Source organism: Leptopilina boulardi, unplaced genomic scaffold (assembly GCF_019393585.1).
Source record: "Leptopilina boulardi isolate dan_hultmark-lab unplaced genomic scaffold, ZJU_Lbou_2.1 LbouV2_216, whole genome shotgun sequence".
NCBI classification, from domain to species: Eukaryota; Metazoa; Arthropoda; class Insecta; order Hymenoptera; family Figitidae; genus Leptopilina; species Leptopilina boulardi.
Window position 1 is genome coordinate 3,685,504 of NW_026137770.1, and position 23,299 is coordinate 3,708,802.

At 28.4% G+C, this 23,299-nt stretch overlaps 2 protein-coding genes across 2 annotated transcripts in view; one reads left to right on the forward strand and one right to left on the reverse strand.

Annotated features, from left to right (window-relative positions):
* Positions 1-4,050, reverse strand: part of LOC127279558 (protein kibra) — a 43,589-nt gene extending 39,539 nt beyond the window's left edge. Inside the window, exon 1 of the mRNA XM_051301990.1 lies at positions 3,176-4,050. The gene's annotated coding sequence lies outside the window, so the exon portion shown is untranslated. The remainder of the gene's footprint in view (positions 1-3,175) is intronic.
* A 10,814-nt stretch (positions 4,051-14,864) lies between these two features.
* Positions 14,865-22,076, forward strand: LOC127279349 (putative ankyrin repeat protein RF_0381). The gene is made up of 2 exons (XM_051301653.1): positions 14,865-15,137; positions 18,775-22,076. Exon 2 carries the CDS (start codon positions 18,832-18,834, stop codon positions 21,646-21,648), a length of 2,817 nt encoding a protein of 938 aa, XP_051157610.1. The 5' UTR covers positions 14,865-15,137; positions 18,775-18,831; the 3' UTR covers positions 21,649-22,076.
* The last annotated feature ends 1,223 nt before the right edge of the window (positions 22,077-23,299 follow it).

Sequence of the window (23,299 nt, forward strand, 5' to 3'; positions counted from 1 at the left end):
AAAATATTGATATTTCATAATTGACTTAATAAATTGTTCTTCATTTAATTTGTATTAAATTCTATCCTATTTTTTTTTTATTATCCACTATCTATGAAATCTCTGTTTTATCTTTTGTAATTAGAAAGTCTTGAAATTTCAAATCATTCAGATATATCATAATATGTTTTGCATTAAATCTCTAAATGTAATTCTAAACCGAAAATCTTATATACTTTTAGTTCTAACCATAACTATTGATCCAATTTATAACCTTGAAATAAAAATAAACACGAAATTCGATTTATTAAAATTTTATTTTTAGTCAATATTTATATTCTTTGAAATGAGTATTTCATTAAAATATTACTTTTAAGTTAATCATTTTTTTGATCTATTTTTCATTCATCGGAATCATTATATAATCTCAATTATTCTTGAAATTTTATTTTTTTTTTTACCTGTTTATTAGATAAAATTGTTATATCAAATATAATATCTAACTATTGTTATAAAGACTTTCTAAATACAAAAATTTTTATATTTTAATAAATTCAAATTTCACAAAATGTTTATTCATTACTGATATTTTTTATATTACTTTTATATTATTTATTATATTTTATCATTAGATAGATCGTTTATTCATCCATAATATATAATTACAAAAAATTAACAAAATTAATCTTATTGGCTGTCTATTATGTCTTCTGGAGATCCGTTGATTATTAAAAAATTTATCAATTTTTTGCAACTGATCCTATTTAAGCATCTTAGAGTGTGGAAATTATATAAGGACAAAAAATGCAAAAACGAATAAAGTAACTTTTACTATACTTTAAAAGTAAAACCGGAACTGTCCGCAGTTTCTGCGCATTTCTAGCAATTTTTACTACTCCAGAAATAGTAAAATTTACTATTTTCGTAATAATTTTTACTATTTTAGGAGTAAATTTTACTATTTTCGGAGTAATTTTTACTATTTCTAGAGTAAAAATTGACAGAAATGCGCAGAAACTGCGGACAATTCTGGTTTTACTTTTAAAGTATAGTAAAAGTTACATTATTCGTTTTTCCATTTTTCTCCGTGTATGAGGTTTGCATTTTAGGCTTTTTGAGAACGTTCGAGAGCTATCCTCCATTTGTTATACTTTAATTAGTTATATAGAACAAACGTAATCTATTTATTTTCCAAGTAGCTTCTGATTTATTTTACATATTTTATCATTAAATATAATCCTCACTTCACCAAATGTGCAGACATAGACATTCCTTTTTTTCCATGATCAAATACATACACATTTGGTGAAAAGACATGCGCCTTCATTTTTTTAAATAAAAAGAAATAAATTGCAACAACCTGTTGCTTTCTCACAGAAGATGTATTATTTTCATGAAAATGTTTAAATTTAATTTTTTGACATATCTTGATGCTATTTGACCTCAGGAGTCCGAAAATGATACTTTAAAAAGTGTATCTTTTGCGTGTGCGTGCGCGTGTAAACTTTCTTATATTTTGGTAATAAAAAGAATTATACGAAGCTGAAGTACGCAACATTTATGATAAACAATTTTTAAAGAAATAATTTTTTAAAATGAAAAATTTTATAATTTTTTGCCTAAAAAATATATTTTTTATAATTTGTTGATTAATGAAAACTACAAGAAATATTTTTTAGGCAAAAAATTATAGAATTTTTAATTTTAAAAAATTATTTCTTTAAAAATCGTTTATCATAAACGTTGCGTACTTCAGCTTCGTAGAATTATGAATATCAACTGTTTAAAAATTGTAGTAAATTGAAAATTTTTAATTAAAAATTATTAATTTTAAACGGTTTTAACAAAAAGAAAATTATAAATTTACATTGAAATATAAACATTTCATTTTGAATTGTGATCTATAATATTGCAAAATATTACTGACATTTAAAAAATTAAGAAAAGAACATTCTTTTTTTTTGGAAAAGAAGTTTGTTTTACATGTTTTATATTAGTTTTAAATTATTTCAAATAAGTTTGTAGAAAATTTAAAAAAATACATCGATTGACCTATTTGCGAATAGTGATAAGTTATTGGCTTTCAAATAGTAGAAAATTGAGCAAAGCGTGTGTGACTTAAGGATGTTTTATATAAGTAAGTTTAAAGTGCAAAGCTAAGTTGGCGTACACGATAACTTTAAAAACTACTTGACCGATTTTGTACAAACTTGGCATACATTTCAACAACAATATTATAATTTGTATTTTAATTCAATGTTTTGAAAAAATCTCTAAAAAAAAACCATGTTTTCAGTATATGAGACAATTCTAAAATTTTGTGTAAAATTGTAACCTGTTTTTTTCAATCATGCCATTTTTAAATAAATACTTTTGATTAAAACTTATACAATCAGAGAAAAGTTTTGTTTGAACTAAATATAACTTTTTTTTTTTGTATTAACACAATTTTTTGATTATTTTAAACAAAATTTGTTTGAAACAACTAACTTTTGGTTAAATCAAACAAATAAACGTATTGCGTTAACGAAACTTTTGATTGAATCAATAAATAGTTTATTTGGTTCAATCAAAATTTTCCTTCATAAAAATTTATTACCATAAATATTTATTTGAAATTTTGAATCAAACAAATTTTATTTGAAATAACAAAAAAAAAATTATGTTAATACAAAAAAAAATAGTATATTTGATTTAAAGAAAATTTTTTTCAATTTTAATCTTTACGAGAAAGCAATATGTATTTATAAAAAAATGATTACAAAAAAAAAATTTTTTTTGTATATGTAATATTATTGCAAAAAATTGATCTCAAAACAGATATATCTGATATAATCTCATACAGAATTTGGTAAAATTTTAATATTCAGGAATGTGATTAAATTGGACAGATTGGCCCATTTCAACAGAAAAAGAGAGAGGATGTAGCATGAAAATATTGAAAAACTAAATCTGAAGCATGTATGTATATATATAATATTAATTTGCATTTAATTATTTCGACTGACATTTATTGGCTGCGTGTTTAAAATTCATGCAATAAGCTATATTAAGGACAACGTTAAAAGAAAAAAAAAAAAATATATATATATATGGAGAGCATCTGTAGCGTTATTCAGATATGTAAACTTGTTCAAAATGTCAAGAACAATCCTGACAACACTACGCTCCTGTTGCGCTCCGCCATCATGAATACCTCATTATCATGAGAGGAGTGACGTCAGAGTCCCCGCCTTCAGATTCCTCTCAAGCGGAATTCCACCGTTAACATGATACTTGAAACTCACGTAAAATCAACACAAATTAACAAATGGCACTTTTTAATGAAAACCATCAAGGTACACTTTTAAACACTTATCAAAACTTAATCGCACCTATTTTCCAAAAACAATAAAAACCTTCATTTTATATGTTTTTCATTCTCACAAGTGTCCTTCATATTTAATTGAATAAGCGATAATTTGACTCTCATGTTTTTCTTATTTTTAACAAACAGATTTAAAAACACTATTCTTCTTTTTTTTTTTTTTACAGTAGCACTTGTCAAATTCTTTTATCTGATTTTATCCTTAACAAATATTCGACTCGCTGCATTAAGTGAAGCATTATACAACATTTTCATGTCTTTTTATCGCAACTGTCAGCTTCTTAAAGTTTGTCACTTTAAAATATTGGAACACGCTTTCACTTATATCACTTGGGTCTATTATACATTGGAGCACACAATTCCTTTTTTTTTTTTTAAGGCACAGAACTATTTCTTTTATAAGGCAGTTACAATTATAACAATACTATATATTTAATAATTTTTAGTAACTTTTTTTTGTGAATACGAGTGAAAAGTATAGCTGAGAACCACCGCTTACAACAACGAGAGAGAGAGCACAAATTCCGATTGTATATACTTTTTCTCAGCAGCTACGAGCAGCATGTTTAGTGTTCGAAACATGCCTGACGAACCGAACGTTCATGTGCGCTTGGCAATGCTTGCAACTGCCTATACCTTCCCCCGCTTCTTCACCTAGTAATGGTTCAAACGCCAAAGAAAGCTTCCCCCGACCCTCAAGTCACGTCCAAAAGCTTTTCTATCTCTCACTTTTTCGCTCACTCACTCATCCACCTCCGTTAAACCGTTTCTCCTACCACTGCGCATATGCTCTCGTGTCTCTGACCGCTGTGCACGAATAGCAACGAATAGGGCCGTAGTTATGAACAAAACGGGGCCAATTCAACCAAATTACAAATGTCAATGTCTTTAAGTAATGGCAATAATAAATACAAAAGAAATGCTTCTTCACTTTTTTAAAATTAAATTCATCCTCGTTGTAATTTAATACCAAAAAAAAAAGACTCCTAATCCTTTATTTTAGACCATAATAAATTTTTATTTAAATCGATTACAATTATTAAATGGTAATTTAAGCGAATTCAAAATGTCGGTTACAAATTTAGCTGACACGTGAGTCAAAATTTGTCAACTGTGACAATATTTTTTTTGAGTAGTTGGAAAGTTTTTCATGAAATTCATATTTTTCAAAACAGTAAAAATAAAAAATATGTTTAAAAAAAAAAATTTTTAATTTTAAAATTTGAAGATTTATACAAGTTATTGCTATAATAAGCATTTTTGTGTGTGATTTTACAAAGTTTTATTTTTCCATTAATCTACAAAACCAAGGTGCTTGGCATTATCATTTTATAAATTAACACTGCTTTCAATTAATATTTCTCATTTTTCAAAATTATTGAATTTGTTAAAAATTTATTTAAACCAATAAAAATTAATGTAATTTCCCCTCAAATATTTTTTTATTATATCTAAAATCGGGGCACATAAAAATCATTAAAATTTTCATTTTCAACAATTTTATTAGATATAATTAGGTATATTTTAGACGAATTTTTTATTTTTCGAATTAACATATGACAAAATTTCTTTTTAAACAAATTTTTACTAAACAGAATTCTTATATTAGGTTGTTCAAGTTGGGTGGGAAGAAATCCAAAATGGCGATTAAGCGGTGCACCAACAAACATATAAGAAATGTACAGGATGAAGTCGAATTTTTTTAATATCTCGCTTAAATGAAATTTTGGAACCTAATTGTATTAGGATTTTAATTCCTATGTTTAACCTATTTAATGCAATAATAAAATTTATTAAAAAAATAAAATCGTTTTTTATTATTGCATTAAATAGGTAATTAAACATAGAAACTAAAATCCTAATACACTTAGGTTCCAAAATTTCATTTAAGCGAGATATTAAAAAAATTCGACTTCATCCTGTACATTTCTTATATGTTTGTTGGTGCACCGCTTAATCGCCATTTTGGATTTTTTCCCACCCAACTTGAACAACCTAATAACGAATTTTTATTTGTCTGAAATTGCAAATGACCGAACAAACAATCAACAGAATAATTTCGGCGCGATGTTTAAAATTCACCAATCAAAAGTGAATTTTAAAAATCGCGCCGAAATTTTTCTGTCGATTGTTCGTTTGACCATTTGCAATTTCAGACAAATAAATAAAAATTCGGCGTTTTAAGGTTATGTGACGGAGGTCTATAATGTTGATTTGTCTGTAACTTTTCTCGTAAAATACTGAATGGATTGTGTTGAAATTTTATGAAGGAGATCAAAATTTAATAAGGAATGGTTTTCAAGTGCGAAAATGTTGATATATTATGTTAAATAATTATTATAAAATACTTGAAAATAGTTAGAATATGTAGGGTTAGTAGTATCGGATTTTCAAACAATTTTTATGCCTTTTATTATATTTATTTAACAATATATCAACATTTTCGCACGTCACAACCATTCTTTATCTATATTTTAAATTCCTCCACAAAATTTCAGCTAAATCCATTCAGCATTTTACGAGAAAAGTTATGGACAAATTAACATTACAGACATAACAATCACTTGACCTTAAGAATTCTGTACAATAAAAATTTGATATTAAGAACTCTATTAAGTAAAAATTTGCTAAAAAAGAAATTCTGTCAAATGTTAATTCGAAAAATAAAAAATTCGTCTAAAAAATAATTATAACTAATAGAATTGTTGAAAAAGAAAATTTTAACTAATGATTTTTATAGGATAATAATGAGCCTTCTAAAATTATTCACAAAAAGAAAAATTTTGTAACTTATTTTCGGTTAAAAGTTGCAAAAAATTTTACCTGACCAAACGCTGAAATGTTTAAATAAATTAATATCATAGATAAAATGTGCCAAAAAAATTGTTTTCCATAAAAAATATTTTAAAAATCGAAGGAGAAGTTCTATTAATTTTTATTTGTTTAAATAAATTACACAGGCCTGCAAAATTCGACTTTTTTTTTTTATTTTTGATATTGAAGTCGTTTCCTATGTAATTTTGTGCGCTGAACACAATCCCGTGTCCCAAAATGGCCCAGCACGTCAGGATTTTGAGAAAAGTGGGGGTAAAGAGCCCAAAAACCGTGTTTTTGGGTGTTTTCAAGAATTTTTTTCTCCTTAACCTGACGTGCTAGAAACTTCTACTAGGTCTTAAATTAAAGCTTAAAGTGTGCACTTTAAGACCCATATGCGCAAGTAAAAAAAAACTTAAGGGATTTTGAGAAAAGTGGGGGGAAAGAGCCCCAAAAAAATTTTTTTACATACTTTATATCGCAGTGGTTTTTTATGTATTTTTGTGCGCTGAACACGATTCCGGGTTCCAAAATGGCCTAGAACGACAGGATTTTGAGAAAATTGGGGGTAAAAAAATAAAAAAACGCGTTTTTAGGGTTTTTTTAATATTCCCCCACTTTTCTCAAAATCCCTTAAGTTTTTTTTGACTTGCGCATAAGGGTCTTAAAGTGCACGCTTTAAGCTTTAATTTAAGACCTAGTAGAAGTTTCTAGCACGTCAGGTTAAGGAGAAAAAAAATTCTCGAAAACACTCAAAAACACGTTGTTTAGGCTCTTTACCCCCACTTTTCTCAAAATTCTGACGTGCTGGGCCATTTTGGGACACGGGATCGTGTTCAGCGCACAAAATTACATATAGGGAACGACTTCAATATCAAAAATAAAAAAACCATGCAGGCCTGTGTTATTTATATTTTTAACAAATTAAATAATTTTGAAAAATGAAAAATATTAATCGAAAGTGGTGTTAAAAAAAACAAGGCCAGGCTGATTTTGTTAATTAATAGAAAATTAAAATTTTGTAAAAAATTTTATTCTCTTTAAAAATATTAATTATCAAAAGTAAGAGGTTCACGATATGTTATTTCGTAACATTAAATTTTTCAATTTTTTTAAACAACGCTATTATTAAAAAAAATATTAAAAATTAGATGTTGGAACTCACCAAAAACATAAATCACTTTATTCTTTATTTTATATTCACTTTATTATCACTTTATTGCTCTCATAGTATCTGAGATATTCATGAAAATATAATGTGTATACACATACACACACACACGGAACCACATTTTTTAAAAATGTGATTTTTGAATTCCTGAAAACATAAAGATACATAAAAATATCAAGTTCGAAAAATTTCGGTATTACAATGCTTCATTCAGAAGGAAGCAATTTTAACAATTTACTTTATTATTAATGTCAATAAAATAAATTTTTTAAAAATAATAGAATTATACTTTTGGAATAGAAAATTTCCTTATTATTGACTTAGGAAGGCACATTGTTTATAATCCGTAAGAAGCGAGAAATTGAAAAAAATAATTGAGAATTTTCATTCTTCTGAATAACCCTGACAAAAATTTAGAATGCAGAAATTCAAAATGTTAAAAATTGAATTGTTTATATCCTTCAATCCAAATGTGTTTAATGTTTATATTGTTTGTTTTATTATTAGAAAACCAAGTTTATTGTTACCCATGTCTATTCTTGAGGCAACCCAACCTGGTCCTGATAGGGGCAACTAAAATTTACTAACCCGGGGTCAGGCCAGAAAATCGAATCGATGCCAGGGTGTCGATTATGTAATTTGATTTTATTTTGACATCAAAGTCAAATTTAATACGACAAATTGAAATCAAAAATTAAATTTGAATTTAACGTCAAACTTAAATAAAAAAATGAATTTGTTGAATGAAATTTAATTTTGACGTTAAAATGAATATGAATTTGACTTTAACGTCAAAGTAAAATCAAATTACATAATCGACACCCAGATCGGTAATCGGGAACAAACGTGGAAATTTGTTCCCGGGTAGGACAAGAAATCTCTTTATACTTATAGGTATATATTATACGGTTGTGGTAATTTAGGCCATTTTAAATTTGGAGAAAATTCATGCGCCTCCTGAAAAGTAGTAAATTTTTCGTAGACTGACACATATTAATCGATCATTTTAATTTTGATGATTACGATTAGGTAATCAGATATTAAAAATGACGAATTTATTGTTACAGAAAATAAATCATGAAATTACAAAAGAAATTATTCATAAAACTGATATTTTTAAATCAGACCTCATATTTGTTATTATATTTAATACAATTATATAGTACCTATCCCTGAACCGACATACACCTACGCTTACAGAAAAATCAATGTACAGGGGCAGCATGATTATTTATCATTTTTTAAATATCACTACCACCTCAGAAGGTCGTAATTTCGCAATGAATTAAATTGAAAAAAAAACTTTCCTAAAACAATTCCAGTTCACAAACTAATAAACAAACTAATTATTGGATTTTTTTTAAAATTATTTTTTCTATAATTGTAGTAGTAAATTTAATTCTGCATATTCAAATTATCATTATATAAATATACCTAGTTTCAAGAAAAAATTTTTAGCGTAGGGTAAATGCACTAATTACTGTGCGATTCGAGTCAAAACACCTTTGACATAGAATAATCGACATTTCTATTGTATAAAGTTAATTTAAGATTTATTAAACTAAAAGCTTATGTTATTTAGATATTAAAAAAAATTGAAACTTTATAAAAATCGATTATTTAAACAAATATGAGAAATTAAAACTAATACCGTAATTTTCTATTGCGCCGCGTTTGCATCAGTTTCGGTGTATCAATTACGGTGACCAAAATTACGTGTATTTTGAAGATACTTTGCCCACCGTAATTAGAGCCAATGTAAATCTTAAAAATGTTTCAATTACGGCGAGGAATAAAATTTGATCTCAAATAATTAAATTAATAATTGTTTAAATGTGCATCTTTATTAGTAATTGTATCAGAAAAATTTTTAATAATTTTTTTAATCATTTTGCAGCAGTTATATATTATATATAATAGTAGGGTAAATGTATCAATTACTGCTAATGCCCCATAGTTACTGCGATTTCTATAAAATTAGTAAAACTTACTTATTGAGAACATAAAACTGTTTCAAAATGACTTTAAAAATTATTCCAAATGATATTTGATATTATATCCACGAAAGATGCATATTTCGATTATTATCAAATTAGTTATATTTCATTTACTTGTTCGAAGATATATAACTTGTAGTATCACTACTTAGTGCCGGATGGCGCCACAGTTCAGAGATGTAAAAGAGGGAAAAGGTTCCCTCTCTTTTTAGCCCTATATTTTTTAGCCTTATTCTATTTTGGGAACCTATCATTTCGCAGAAAGTTTTGAAAACAAATTTGGGAGGAGTAGGATTCGAACCCGGGACCGAAGTATATACCTAACAACCTAACCAACTGAGCTAAACGGGGAACTGACAATGAGAAAAGTAACCTTACTTTTAAAGTGGAACCAAGAAGATAATCAACTCCTTAAAAGCAAGATTACTTTTCTCATTGTCAGTTCCCCGTTTAGCTCAGTTGGTTAGGTTGTTAGGTATATACTTCGGTCCCAGGTTCGAATCCTACTCCTCCCAAATTTGTTTTCATAACTTTCTGCGAAATGATAGGTTCCCAAAATAGAATAAGGCAAAAGAAAAATTTTTTTATTGAATATTTATTTATTATTAATATTATTATTTGAATATAACTTGCCTTACCTTGTAAGCTTACCACAACCTTACCTCAACCTTACAACTTAATAATAACCTTACCACAGCCTTTACTCATAAGCTTACCTCGACCTTACCGTGTAAGCTTACCTCGACCCTACCATGTAAGCTTACCTCGACCCTACCATGTAAGCTTACCTCGACCTTACCGTGTAAGCTTACCTCGACCCTACCATGTAAGCTTACCTCGACCCTACCATGTAAGCTTACTGTAAGGCGGACATTTTAGGTTTACTGTAAGTCTACTATGGGCTTACGATGTTACCTTACAAACCTTACATGTAAGCCTGCTGTAGGCCTGGTGTAAGATGTTGTGCTGTGTGGGCGTTCGGTCTCTCATCAGCCCCATTCGTTTTCACAAAAATTATGAAACCGGTTGTGAATAAATTAAGAAAACAGGGAATTAAACTAGTCGTCTATCTAGATGATTTTTTAATAATAGCTGATTCTAAACAAAAATGTCAGAAACACACAAACGAGGTCATCGAGGGGGAATTTACTCAGGTAGTCAAGTGTACACTCTTCCTGTAATACTTATGTAATAACGTGTAATAATGCGTTATTACGGTGCTTTAATAACGCAAAAAAATCTGTAATATCTCTGTAATAATGTGTAATACTCTGTAATAACGTGTAATAACTTAGTAATAAGGGTAATATAAGGTGTAATACCGGTAGTCAAGTGTACACGTTTTTAACTAGTAAATTCCCCCTCGGAGGTCATAAAGTTGTTATTGTTTTTAGGATTTATTATAAATGAGGAAAAAAGCGACTTAATCTCGAAGAAAACTTGCAAATTTTTAGGCATGATTTTAGACTCCGCGAACATGACAATAGAATTACCTCAAGATAAACGCGAGAAAATAAAAACAATGGTAAATTCGTTACTTGATAACAAAAAAATAACAATACAAAAGTTAGCTGAAATGATCGGGGTCTTAGTCGCGGCATGTCCAGGGGTCGCATATGGGTGGCTATTTTACAAGGAACTCGAAATATTAAAAACAAACGCATTAAAAATTTCTCAAAACAACCCAAACAAAATAACATTTTTGTCAAGGGGCGCGGAACAAGACCTAAAATGGTGGGACTCAAAAATCCTTACAACAAAAAATAAAATCCGATCCTCTAGTTTCGACCTTGAAATATACTCAGATGCATCCACAACCGGCTGGGGAGCTATCTGCAAGGGAAAAGAAGCTAGAGGGCTCTGGAATCCCCAAGAAAAAGAGAAACACATTAATTTCTTAGAAATAAAAGCGGCTTTCTTAGGATAAAAAAGCTTCGCCTCGTCAAAATTTAATGCACAAATTTTACTCCGAATTGACAATCTCACAGCACTAGCCTATATAAATAAAATGGGAAGTACTAAACATAAAAATCTAAATAAATTAACTAAAGAATTATGGGAATGGTGTAGACAAAAAGAAATCTGGGTTTTCGCGGAGTATATAGCGTCAAAAAGCAACCCGGCAGACGAAAGCTCGAGCATAACAAATTTAGACACCGAGTTGGAACTCGCCGACTACGCTTATCAAAAAATTCGAAAAAAATTCGGCAAACCCACAATAGATTTGTTCGCGACAAGAATAAATACAGAATGCATAAAATTTTGTTCGTGTGAACGAGATCCCGAAGCATTTGCCATAAATTCTTTTACAATATCGTGGAGAAACGATTTTTGGTACGCATTTCCTCCCTTCGCATTAATTAGCAGAATTCTGAAAAAAGTTAGAGAAGAAGGCTCCGAAGGCATTCTTGTAGTCCCCTTATGGTACAGCCAACCCTGGTACCCAGAGTTCAAAAGAATGCTAACATCTGATTTCATAGAATTCAAACCATCCACTAATTTACTAACATCTCCTTGCAGGCAGCTGATTCATCCTCTGGCATCGGACCTTACCCTGGTGTCAGGAACTGTCTCCGGGCGGCCTACTCAAAAAAAGGACTAGCGGAAGACACAATCTTGATCATGGTACATTCTCTAGCCGAAAGCACAAACAAACAATACAACACAGCCCTGAAATACTGGTGGGTTTTTTGCACAAAAACAAACACAGATCCTTTTGAAGCTAACGAGAATACTGTCCTCAGGTGCCTAACAGCAAAGTTTGCAGAAGTAGCAGCATACGGAACATTGAACTCGCTAAGATCAGCAATTTCTCTCGTGAACAGCTATGACACTTCAGCGAGTTCTCTGCTTCACAGATTTTTCAAGGGAGTCAAATGGAATTGAAATCAGAGTCACGGAGTTAATTAAAACCTCCAGACCGGGAACTGACCAACCCTACGCTCTCTTTCCTTTTTTTGACAACGAAAATTTATGCATAGCTAAAGTAATACTCCATTACTTAAAAATTACAGAAAAACTAAGAGGTTCTGTTGAACAGTTACTAATTTCCTTTAAAAAACCACACAAAAGAATCTCTTCACAAACAGTTAGCAGGTGGTTAAAATCAGTAATGTTAGAATCAGGCATTGACAGTAAATACAATTCCCATAGTACAAGACATGCCTCCTCCTCCAAAAGTTTTTACAATGGAATTGACGTTAATATAATTAAAAAAGCAGCGGGTTAGTCAGAAAAATCCAAAACTTTCGCAAAATTCTATAAAAGGCCAATTGAAGCCAAAAATTTCGCCAAATCAGTGTTTTCATGTGTTTCATAAAAATAAGTATTATTTCGCAAGACTGATTAAAATTAAGTCTTTATTTGATAAAGTTTAAAAAAAAAAAATTTATATATATATATATGTAACAAGTAAATGAAATATAATTAATGATTAAATGAACTTACAAAGTGAAGTTCGATCATAATTATATGAATAACTTGTTCGAAGATATAATTCCCCCCCCCCCCCAAAATAAATAAAAAACAAATAAATAAATTTAAAAAAATTTTTTTTTTTTAAATTTCCCTCCCTTAGAGAATCAACACTCTGAAATAAATGAAAAACGAGAGGGAAGCAAGCCTACAGGGCTAAAAAGAGAAGGAACCTTTTCCCTCTTTTACATCTCTGAACTGTGGCGCCATCCGGCACTAAGTAGTGATACTACAAGTTATATATCTTCGAACAAGTTATTCATATAATTATGATCGAACTTCACTTTGTAAGTTCGTTTAATAATTAATTATTCAAGTTTCAATTTAACCAATCACAGTAATTAGAGCATGCATATATTTTTCATGACTGTGGTCACGAAGTAGTATAAGGAGCCCCCACTGCATAGGCAATTTCAGGAAAAACATGTTCCGAGTTTTCCGACTGCCTTTCAATTTGGTAGGATAGCGATACTAGCGCGATTACCGGGGAAATTGTTGCAACTCAACTGGATAATGGCGGAAATGTATGTTTCGTGATGATTCGTATCTGCTCGTGAAGAGTCGAGTGCAGACGACAAATCTCTCACAAACATACATTTCCGCCATTATCCAGTTGAGTTGCAACAATTTCCCCGGTAATCGCGCTAGTATCGCTAACCTACCAAATTGAAAGGCTGTCGGAAAACTCGGTACATATTTATTTTGCATAGTGGGGACTCCTTATACTACTTCGTGACTGTGGTCTATCCAGTCAACCTAACCTCTAAATCAACGCTTTTAGCACTGTAATAATTAGTGCACACGATGCGCATTAATTCATGCAAACCTGCAGTAATACCAGCATATGCAATTTTTAAAAAAGTTAATGTTGTTAATAATATATTTGTTTTTTTTCAAGTTTAAAGTATCGTTTCTATTGCAATAGATACTAAATAGTGATTTAACAAAAAGAATTAAATCATTATTTCATTTACACTTCTATTATTTTATCATTAAAGCCGGTCTTGGGTTGTACATCACAGTAATTGGGACATTTACCCTATAATAATAGTTATTTTTTATAAAAGCGCAGTAATTGATGCACTTACCCTATGTTAAACTTGAACATTTTCTTAGATCATGAATTATATTATTATGGCTTAAATTTTCTTTTTTTTTGTATGAAGTTAATAATCAAAAGTATAGGAAGTTTGAGATCTTATTTTATATAACCTAAAATTTTTTACTTTTTATAAACATCATTATTCGAAGGGTATATTTGATATTGAGACTTATCAAAAGTATAAATTTCTTGATTCTGTACTGAAAAGTAATATTTTTGAGCAGAAATATTTTTCTTTGAAATAATATTTGCATATTTGAAATTTTTCGGAGCTTGTAACTTTTTTGGGATCTTCTTAAAAGAGGTTTTAATATTGATATAATTTATAGTTCCTATTAAAACTTGACGTTCACTGTAAAAAAAATGTTTGTCTTATTTTACGGATTGAACTTGTATTTTTTACCAAAATCTGTAACTGAACTTATTTCAAAGTAGTAAATATACTAACTGATTTAAACTTTATACTTTTAAAATAGCACATTCGTAATTTTCTGTAAATTTTCTACTTTCAGAGTAGTACCAAATATTCCTACTTTCAATGTGACATAATTACTACCGTATTTGTAATTTTACAGTTTTTTGTAAAAATGCTAACATAACCTAGTCAATTTGCCATATTTAATTAAGTAAAATCACTGCATTAAAAGAAGGTAATATTAGGTACTACTCTGAAAGTAGCAAATTTACAGGAAATTTTTTTTACAGTGTAGGTATTTTGCAATTTTTTAAAAATAAATTTTTTTTATAAAATATTAATTTTATGGTAAATAACGGCGATTTCTTACAGTATTTTTAAGTTCTCTACAAAATTCTAGCTCAATCTATCAAAATATTTTTCGAGAAAACTTGCAGAGAATATTTATATGTGAGAAATCACAACAATCACATAACCTTAAGTACAAGTCATTTTGTCAGAATTGGAAAATCGAGTTTGATGAAATTGAGGAGAAACCTCTGAAATGTATCACCTTTATTTTCAATTCACTTTAAGGTCTAAGCACAATAAATCATCAGAGGTGTCACATTTTGGAGATTCCATTATATTTTATCAACCACATTTTTCCAATTCTATCAAACAATAGTCCGTCAGCAGCAATAACAAATGAAATAGATAACAGTTACCAACGATTAAATATAAACTGATACAGTCAATATCTAAGAATAGTTTTATATCCGAAATAAAAAATTAAAATTTCAAAAAAATTGGAACATTAAAAGATTTCAGAACAATAGGTTTGTTTACTATGTTATATCTTTACAAAAAAAAGTAATGGAAAAAGGATCTTTTTTGAAATTTATTAACAACCATGCCGTATTTTTAATAGTAAAATTTTTATTGCAATACATACACTGCAAAAAAACCTTTATGGGAATTATCAATAATTTATAATTTGTATATCAAAAACTAGGTTATATTATGGTTAGGATGATGTTTCAATTAGTTTGAAAGTGATAAAAAATACCAAAAATAGAAATATTACTTAAAATGTGAACATAATCTTTTTCAATATGTCAATTTTACAGATTTTGATATTTTTTTTAGGTTAATTTTGCAGGACTAAAACAAATTTTTTAAAAATGTGTTTTAAAAATTTAAACAGCACAAACATAATAATTATTGAACAATGCTTTATATATAGTAAGAATGTATGTATTATAAATATTTGTTCAAATTATTTTTCGTTTGTTTGAACTTCAAAACATATTTTCGAAAAAATTGTCCTCTTGTAAAATTAACCTAAATAATTTTACTAGGTTTTACAAGATTTATTATTAATAAAAATTTTCTATTATTTTAAAGTTATATTTTTAAATCACAGTTATATTAAATTTTTAAAAAAATTGTCGATTGCAATGTAAAAAAATGTAATTTTAGATACTTAATAAATTTACAGAATTAAATTTACCTTTTGCCTATAGAATTAGGCACATTTTATTTCTTTGAAAACTAACAATTATACAAATTATTCAGAGATTTTTTTTATTATAATTATAATTCTCAAGGATATTTTTGACGAAAAAAATACTTGTTTGATTTAAGCAAATTTTCTTTTAACTAAATAATATTTTGTTGAAAATAATAATAAAAAAACAAAGGTGTTTAATTTCTTTAAAATTGTTCAAATAAATTTAAATTATTAAATACATTAATAAATTGGATAACTTTAAGTCTTAATTAATAATAATAATAATAAAAATAAACTAGGTTATTATTTTCTTATTTTCAATATTTTTGCTTCCTCATAGAACAAAAATTATTTTAAAAATAATTTTTTTTAAATAATTTTTTTAATATTAAAAACTTTATTTCGTCATAAATCATTTAATTCGTTTTTAATTATTTAATTTAGCAAAAAAAGAAAATAGAAAAAGGCGTTCCTTTTTTCTTTGCAATTTTACACAATGAGATATACACAGGTCAAAGGAAAACTATTTTGAATTTCACAACAATAAAAAATGTTATTAAAAGTACTGTTTACATTTACCGTGGATGTCCCAGTTACCGTCCACCTAAGACCTAGTTTCCGTCCAGTTTAATTTTCAAAATAACATTTATAAAAAAATTATTTTCTTTTTTTTGTTTACTTAAACTAATAAGTCGATTGTGTGCCAAAAGGAATAAATTATTGTTAAAAAATAATTTAAATTACTATACGAGATATTTGTAAAATGGACGGAAACTGGGACATGGACAGTAACTGGTACATCCACGGTACCCCAAATTAAAAAAAAAAGTATTATAAAATTTATTAAATTTACAGAAGGTAAAATCCCAAGTCAATTTTTGTTCAGAAACAATTATAAATAATAAAAACATTTTTTGGGATTATTTAACTCAAATACAAGACGAAATACTAAAAGGGTTTTTCTTTGATCCTACAGAATTTTAAGTGTTGCAAAAAGTTTTATATTTTTGTTTCTAATAAAAATAAAATAATAAACAATTACTTTTTTAAAAGCTTATATCCTCTACTTTTAGGATATCTAAAAAGTGAATAAAAAAAATTTTGTTATTGCTTTAGTGTTCTTATTAATAAACAAAATTTTCCATTTTTGTTTGTGTCAATTTTAAACGAATATATTTTTTTAACAAATCATCACATTTTAATTGCACACATAGCATTTGAAAGGTAATTTTATCACCTTTAAAACGTTTTTTTAAAAATTGTGATACGATAATTTTTAACCCTTGCGTGCCTGAGTTGGGTTTCATGGACCCAGACAATTTGCTTTTTCATCTATACTTCTATTTAAGAATTTTTTTTTTCAAAATCATTATCAAATTCGATAAGCTGATGCTATAACGTACATTTAAAAAAAGAAGGAGAATTTTTTTATGTATAACTCTTTCTAATACATTATTTTACAGCTCTTATGTATACGTAGTTGCCTGAGCCGTGTCCCTCGGACCCAGACAACTTTTTTTTCATGTACTTCAACATATTCGCTTGAAAATCGTTACTCGGGGGTTTTCGGGCTCATTGATTGCGAATTTAAAGTCAGTTTTTCAAAATTCAAAATGGCCGATCCAATATGGCGGATTTTTTTTTTTTTTTAAATCGTTCGGTATCGCTTGAAAATCGTTACTCAGGGGTTTTTGGGGTCGCTGATTACAAATCTGATGTTACTTTTTCAAAATTCAAAATGACGGACCTAAAATGGTGTATATATTTTTTTAAATTTGACGGTTTTGCTTGAAACTCGTTATTCAGTGGTTTTCAAGATCGCTGATTACGAATCTGATATTAGTAAATTGTATTGATTTTTAATTTTCCTGTCCGCCATATTGGATCCAACATTAAATATGTTTAATTTTTAAAAATTTGTCCGACATATTAGATCCGCCATTTTGAATTTTTCAAATCTGACGTCTGATTTGTAATCAGCAACCCAAAAAACTTGAGAATACCCAGTAATACTTAAATTAAATTAATTACTTTTTTTTGTAATGCGTACACTCAAATTTGCTCTGTCGAAAAAGCGCGTGTCAGACGCGCGACTTTTTGTGAGCTATTTATGTATCCTAGAGTGTCAAAAAATTAAATATTTTTGCAATTATATTTACAAAGTATTACAATTATAATTTAGAATTAAAATATTGAATATTCTGCTATTAAATCTTGTTTCTTATGGAATTTAAGCAGCTGCAGGCACGCACGTCAAAAAATGAACTCATGCACGTGAGGGTTAACAAAAATGTGGTCAATTGTTTAAAAAAACAGCCCTTTTTTTAATTAATCGAGGATGGTTAGTCGAGAATGGTTGTAATAATAAAATTATAATAAACAGTTTTCTAATACTTTTTAATACAAACCTTTTTGTCGGGTATCAACGAATTATTTTAAGATCGTTAACGGTGTTCCGTAATGGCAAGCAGTGGTTGTCTTTTAAAAATGAGGTACATTTAATTTCAAAAATATTATTCTCCCAATTTGGACAGAAATGGCAAAATCGGATAAAATACCAGTTATCCTGAGTTTGTGTACTTTTATTTCCCTCCAAGAAATTAAAAATTTATTCACATATAAAACGACAGGAAGTAAAATAGAAATCAAGTATAAACATTTGCGTAGTACTGAAAATTACCGTCTGGGGCAGCATCTAACGGCTACAAAAAAATTTCTTATTTTACTTCCTGACGTCGTTTATCTTAATGAATTTTTAATTTCTTATGCGTAAATAAAAATACAATATTTCAGGATAACTGGTATTTTATCGATTTTTCCGTTTCTATCCAAGTTAAGAGTAAAATCCTTTTTAAATTAAATGCACTTACGAGGAGACAATTTTTGAAAGACAACCACTGCTTGCCATTGCGAAACACCATTAAGCACTTAAACTATATGTTACATTTTTTTTTTTTTTATAGGTTTTTCAATTTCAATAAATACTTATTATGAACTGCACAAAGAATATCTAAGAAAAAATGTCGATTGAAGAAATTAATCTTTTAAAAACCATATGTCTTTCCGGCAATGAGTACATAGTGAAAGATATGCTTTATGGAATTAACTATTCTAACTTCCTTCAATCATCTGAAGCCTATTTATTGCTCTGTAATGTGCTTATAAAGACTGTTTCTTCATCAGTGAAAATTGCCAATAATAAAATAAGCAACTCATCTTCGTACCTGATGATTTCTAAAATACTTTTACAATATGGAATAAGAGTGAATGACGACAATTGTCCAAAAGATATTCCCACGCCACTTCATATTGCAGTTCGAACAGGTAATGAAGAACTTGTAAAAATGTTGCTGTGGAATGGAGCTGATGTTAATAAAAAACATTGTACACTTATTACACCCCTAATATTTACATTTGAAAATAATTTAACAAACATCGCTGAGATATTAATAGAGAATGGTGCTAATCCCGGCAATTGTGATGTTAGTGAAAAGTACACTTATTCGGCACTTCATCTTGCAGTTGTACTGGAAAATATAGAAATGGTGAAATTTCTATTAGAAAAAGCTGTTTATAATGTTAGAAATGATTGCTGGGACAAAATTTTACAACATAGATTTTTAAACGAATATAATAGTATCTCTCAGCTTTTCCTCGAAAGTCCTGATAATCTTGATTATTCTGGCACTTTTGAGTTTGAACATCCAAAAATTTCTAAAGAACAAACAGTATCTCCACTTGACATTGCAGTTTTACAAGAAAATAAGGAAATAGTGGAAATATTGTTATCAAAAGGAGTATCAGTTAATACAAGAAACAATAACGGATATACTCCATTGCACTTTGCCGTTATGAAAAATTCAATTATTATCGCTTTAATTTTGCTGCAAAATGGTGCTAATTGTGATATTCTTAGTAATTGTGGCCATAAAGCTTTTTACTATTCCCAAGATCCATGTATGAGAAGCCTTTATAGTATGCACAAAATCGAAATCTATCTCAATAATGGAGGGAATACTGAAGATAAGGATGATAATTTTTATACCCTATTGCATTATGCAGTAAAGTATAATTTGTACAATGTTGTTCTTCTTTTATTGGATAAAGAATCGAACGTGAATGCAGTAACAAAATTAGGTGAAACACCACTTCATCTTGCTGCTATTGAGCGCAATGGAGAAATTGCACAACTTTTATTACAGAGAGGGGCCAATATTAATGCTATCACAAATTCAGGATGTACACCCTTGCATTTGGCAGCCAACTCTAATAATTTATCCTATGACGAATCAGGATTTTTCTTAGTTTTTCTACTTCAAAATGGCGCTAACATTGCAGCTACAAACAATTTTGGTTTGACTCCTTTAAATTATGCTATCAAAAGACAACATCTTTTGGATGTGGAGGTTCTTTTAGGTGCAAATCCAAATGTCTATGATAAAAGTATTAAAATGGCATTTTGCTTATCATTTTTCGATCACTATCATAGAAATAATTGTTTTGGAGTGACGTATTGTTTAAAACGATGTGTAAGTGAAGTATTTATTGACTTTGGTTTGACGATTTTTATTGAAGACTTGAAGGATATGTTTATACCAGAAGAATTGTATTCTTCTTGGCTAAAACAGTCATCAGACAAAAAATTTAGATCGTTTGTGCAAGACCTTCTTCAGAAGCAAAATACTTTTAATACTGAAGAAATAGTAAGATCTTTTATTCAATTTCAAGTACTAGTAGGTGCTATCAAACATGGATATTGCGATATTTTTTTAAATTTATTAACACCTAATGTAAACGTAAATTGTCGATTGCAAGATGGATGTACATTACTTCATCATGCATGTAGATTTGAAAATGTATGTGTTGTCAAAGAACTTGTGCGACGTGGTGCTGATATAAATGCAATAGATGTTGCAAAATTGTCTCCCCTTCATATTTCAATTTTCGAATTTTCTTATGGAGTCACTGAATTTTTAATAAAAAAATTAGCCTATATTGAAGTTCGAGATGAAAACAATGAAACTCCACTTTTTTCCGCAGTTATAGAGAATAATTTGACAAGCATTCGTTTACTTTTAGAAGCCGGCGCTAATGTGAATGTTGTTAATAATTCTTATGAATCACCTATTTGTAAAGCTATGGGCTATGGTGATATAAATATTATTAAAATTCTTTTACACTATGGTGCTTTTGTTAATGCAAGTGACACATTTATAATAAGATCAATATTTGAAGCATTGGAAGAATTTGATGATGATAATGATGATTTTATCTTTGACGCTGTTGATCTTGTATTTAGTTATGGTGCAGAGGTTATTGATTTAGTTCCAAAAACTTTTATTGTTGATGAAAGTCACTGTGCAAGATTTCAAATAAAATCTGCTGCGGCAAATTTAGAGATTATTGATTTTCCCATCGATTCAATTGAATTAGTTGATTTTCAATCTCAATGTCTTGAAGAAATACAAAGGATGAGATGGTTAAAAATTATTGGATTTAATATATCGATTTATGATTTTCTAATAAAACCACCCAGAACAATTGGTATGTATATGCGAAATAAGATTGTTGTTGAATGTTTAGATGTAATAGATTTCGAAGAAAAATTCCCTTTATATGCCAGTAAATTGGATGTTTGTGTGATGAGAGGTAAACTTGAGTGCCGGTTATTGGAATTAGCTTATCACTGTCTGGAAGTTTTAAAAGTGAAATTACCTAATGTTGTAATCTCTCAAATTATTTCTTACTTGGACACTTCAGACTTACATCGTTTAATTATCGCTTCGCCCATTTCTAGCAAAATGAAAGAATCAGTTCAATATCAAGAGGAGCTATGAGCCAAAAGTTTTGAATGTTCAAATGGACGAAATATTTTTTTCAATATATAAATTATTAAAAATTATGATGACAATGTAAAATAAAATAGTAAATTAAACAATTATTAAATTAAATAACTTCTTTTTAGATATTTTAAACAATATTTTCTAATAAAATTTGTACTTAAAAAGTTGCAAAAAAATTTCGTTCATTTGAACGAAACATTTAGCTCATGAGGATCTTATGTTATTTTTTTAATGACGTTTTAGTCATTTACTTATGAACTTAAAAGATATATAAATATGTATATAAATGTTTCTATTTTCATATAACATAATTTTGTAATATTTAATTTTAAAATATAAAGTGTGTATATATAATTTTTTTAAATAAAAATTTACAAATTTCTGTAATAAATAAATAAATTGTCAGAAAATATATTGATACCGCGAAACAACATACATTTCGTTGGATTGAAATTTCACTGTTCCTCTCCCATAAAATTTCTTATGCAAAAAGTGAGTTACTGATTTAATTATAGTAATATTAAGTAATTATAGTCTTTTACCCCCACTTTTCTCAAAATCCTAACGTTATGGGATGTTTTCGTTGCCAGATTCGGATTCAGCGCACCAAAAACTACAAGAAATGACTCCTCGATCTCTAACAACCGAAATTTTTTTTTTTTGCAGCCTTGTGTTACTAGCTAAATCTATTTTTAGATTACTTTAATGCAATTAAAATTTAAGTAAATATTCTTCTAACTAATAAATAAATAATTAAGTAATAATAAAATAAATAAAAACTAAGCATTAATACAAAAAAAGTATCATGTGACCCGAATACCCTACCCCCATGTATTTTGGTGCGTTGAACACGAATCTGAGGTCATATTTGCTCCATCATGTCAGGATTTTTTTTATATTTTATATCTTTTTTTATATTTATTTTTATTATATTTTTTATTTTTTTATATCATAAAATATGTCAGATTTTATGTAACATACAAATTTTTTAAAAATTGGTTGGATTTATTTAAAACTCGTCATTTGGAAGTTTTTGGGCTTGCATGCCCATTTTTTAATACAGATTGTATAAATAATTAATTTTTTTTTGCACAAATAAAAAGAGTGCTTATTGAAAGGACATATTAACATTATTCATAATATAACGTTATATATAATGTGAGTCGCCGGAAAGTAAAACAACACATAAAATTCTGACTCCCATTGAATTAACATGGCCGTCAGAATTTTATGTGTGGTTTTACTTTCCGGCGACTCATGTATTCCACGCCAAAGTGTAATTTTAATGATAAAAAGTCATTTTTCTCATTTGACGTACTGATCAATTTTTGCTTCCTCGTGGAGGAAGCTATGTAGTCCTTTCGTTTATAAACTTTTTAAAAATGGTGAAAACAAATTTTCCTCTATATAGAAACATGTTATATGAGATCCTGATCAATTGTCCGGATGTATGTATGTGTGTGTGTATGTGTGTGTGTGTGTGTGTGTGTGTGTGTGGATCGTTTTTGTGAACACGATATCTTTAACAGGTTTTAATGGATTTGGACAAAATTTGGTAGGCTTATTTAACACATTAATCTCTCAAAAATGACGAGAGGATTTTTAAAAATACCCCAAAAAAAAAATTTTATCGTCTTTTTTCCAA

What these genes read in the sequence shown, in the direction of transcription:
- LOC127279349 (XM_051301653.1), top strand. Translation starts at nt 18,832, where the DNA reads ATGTCGATTGAAGAAATTAATCTTTTAAAAACCATATGTCTTTCCGGC.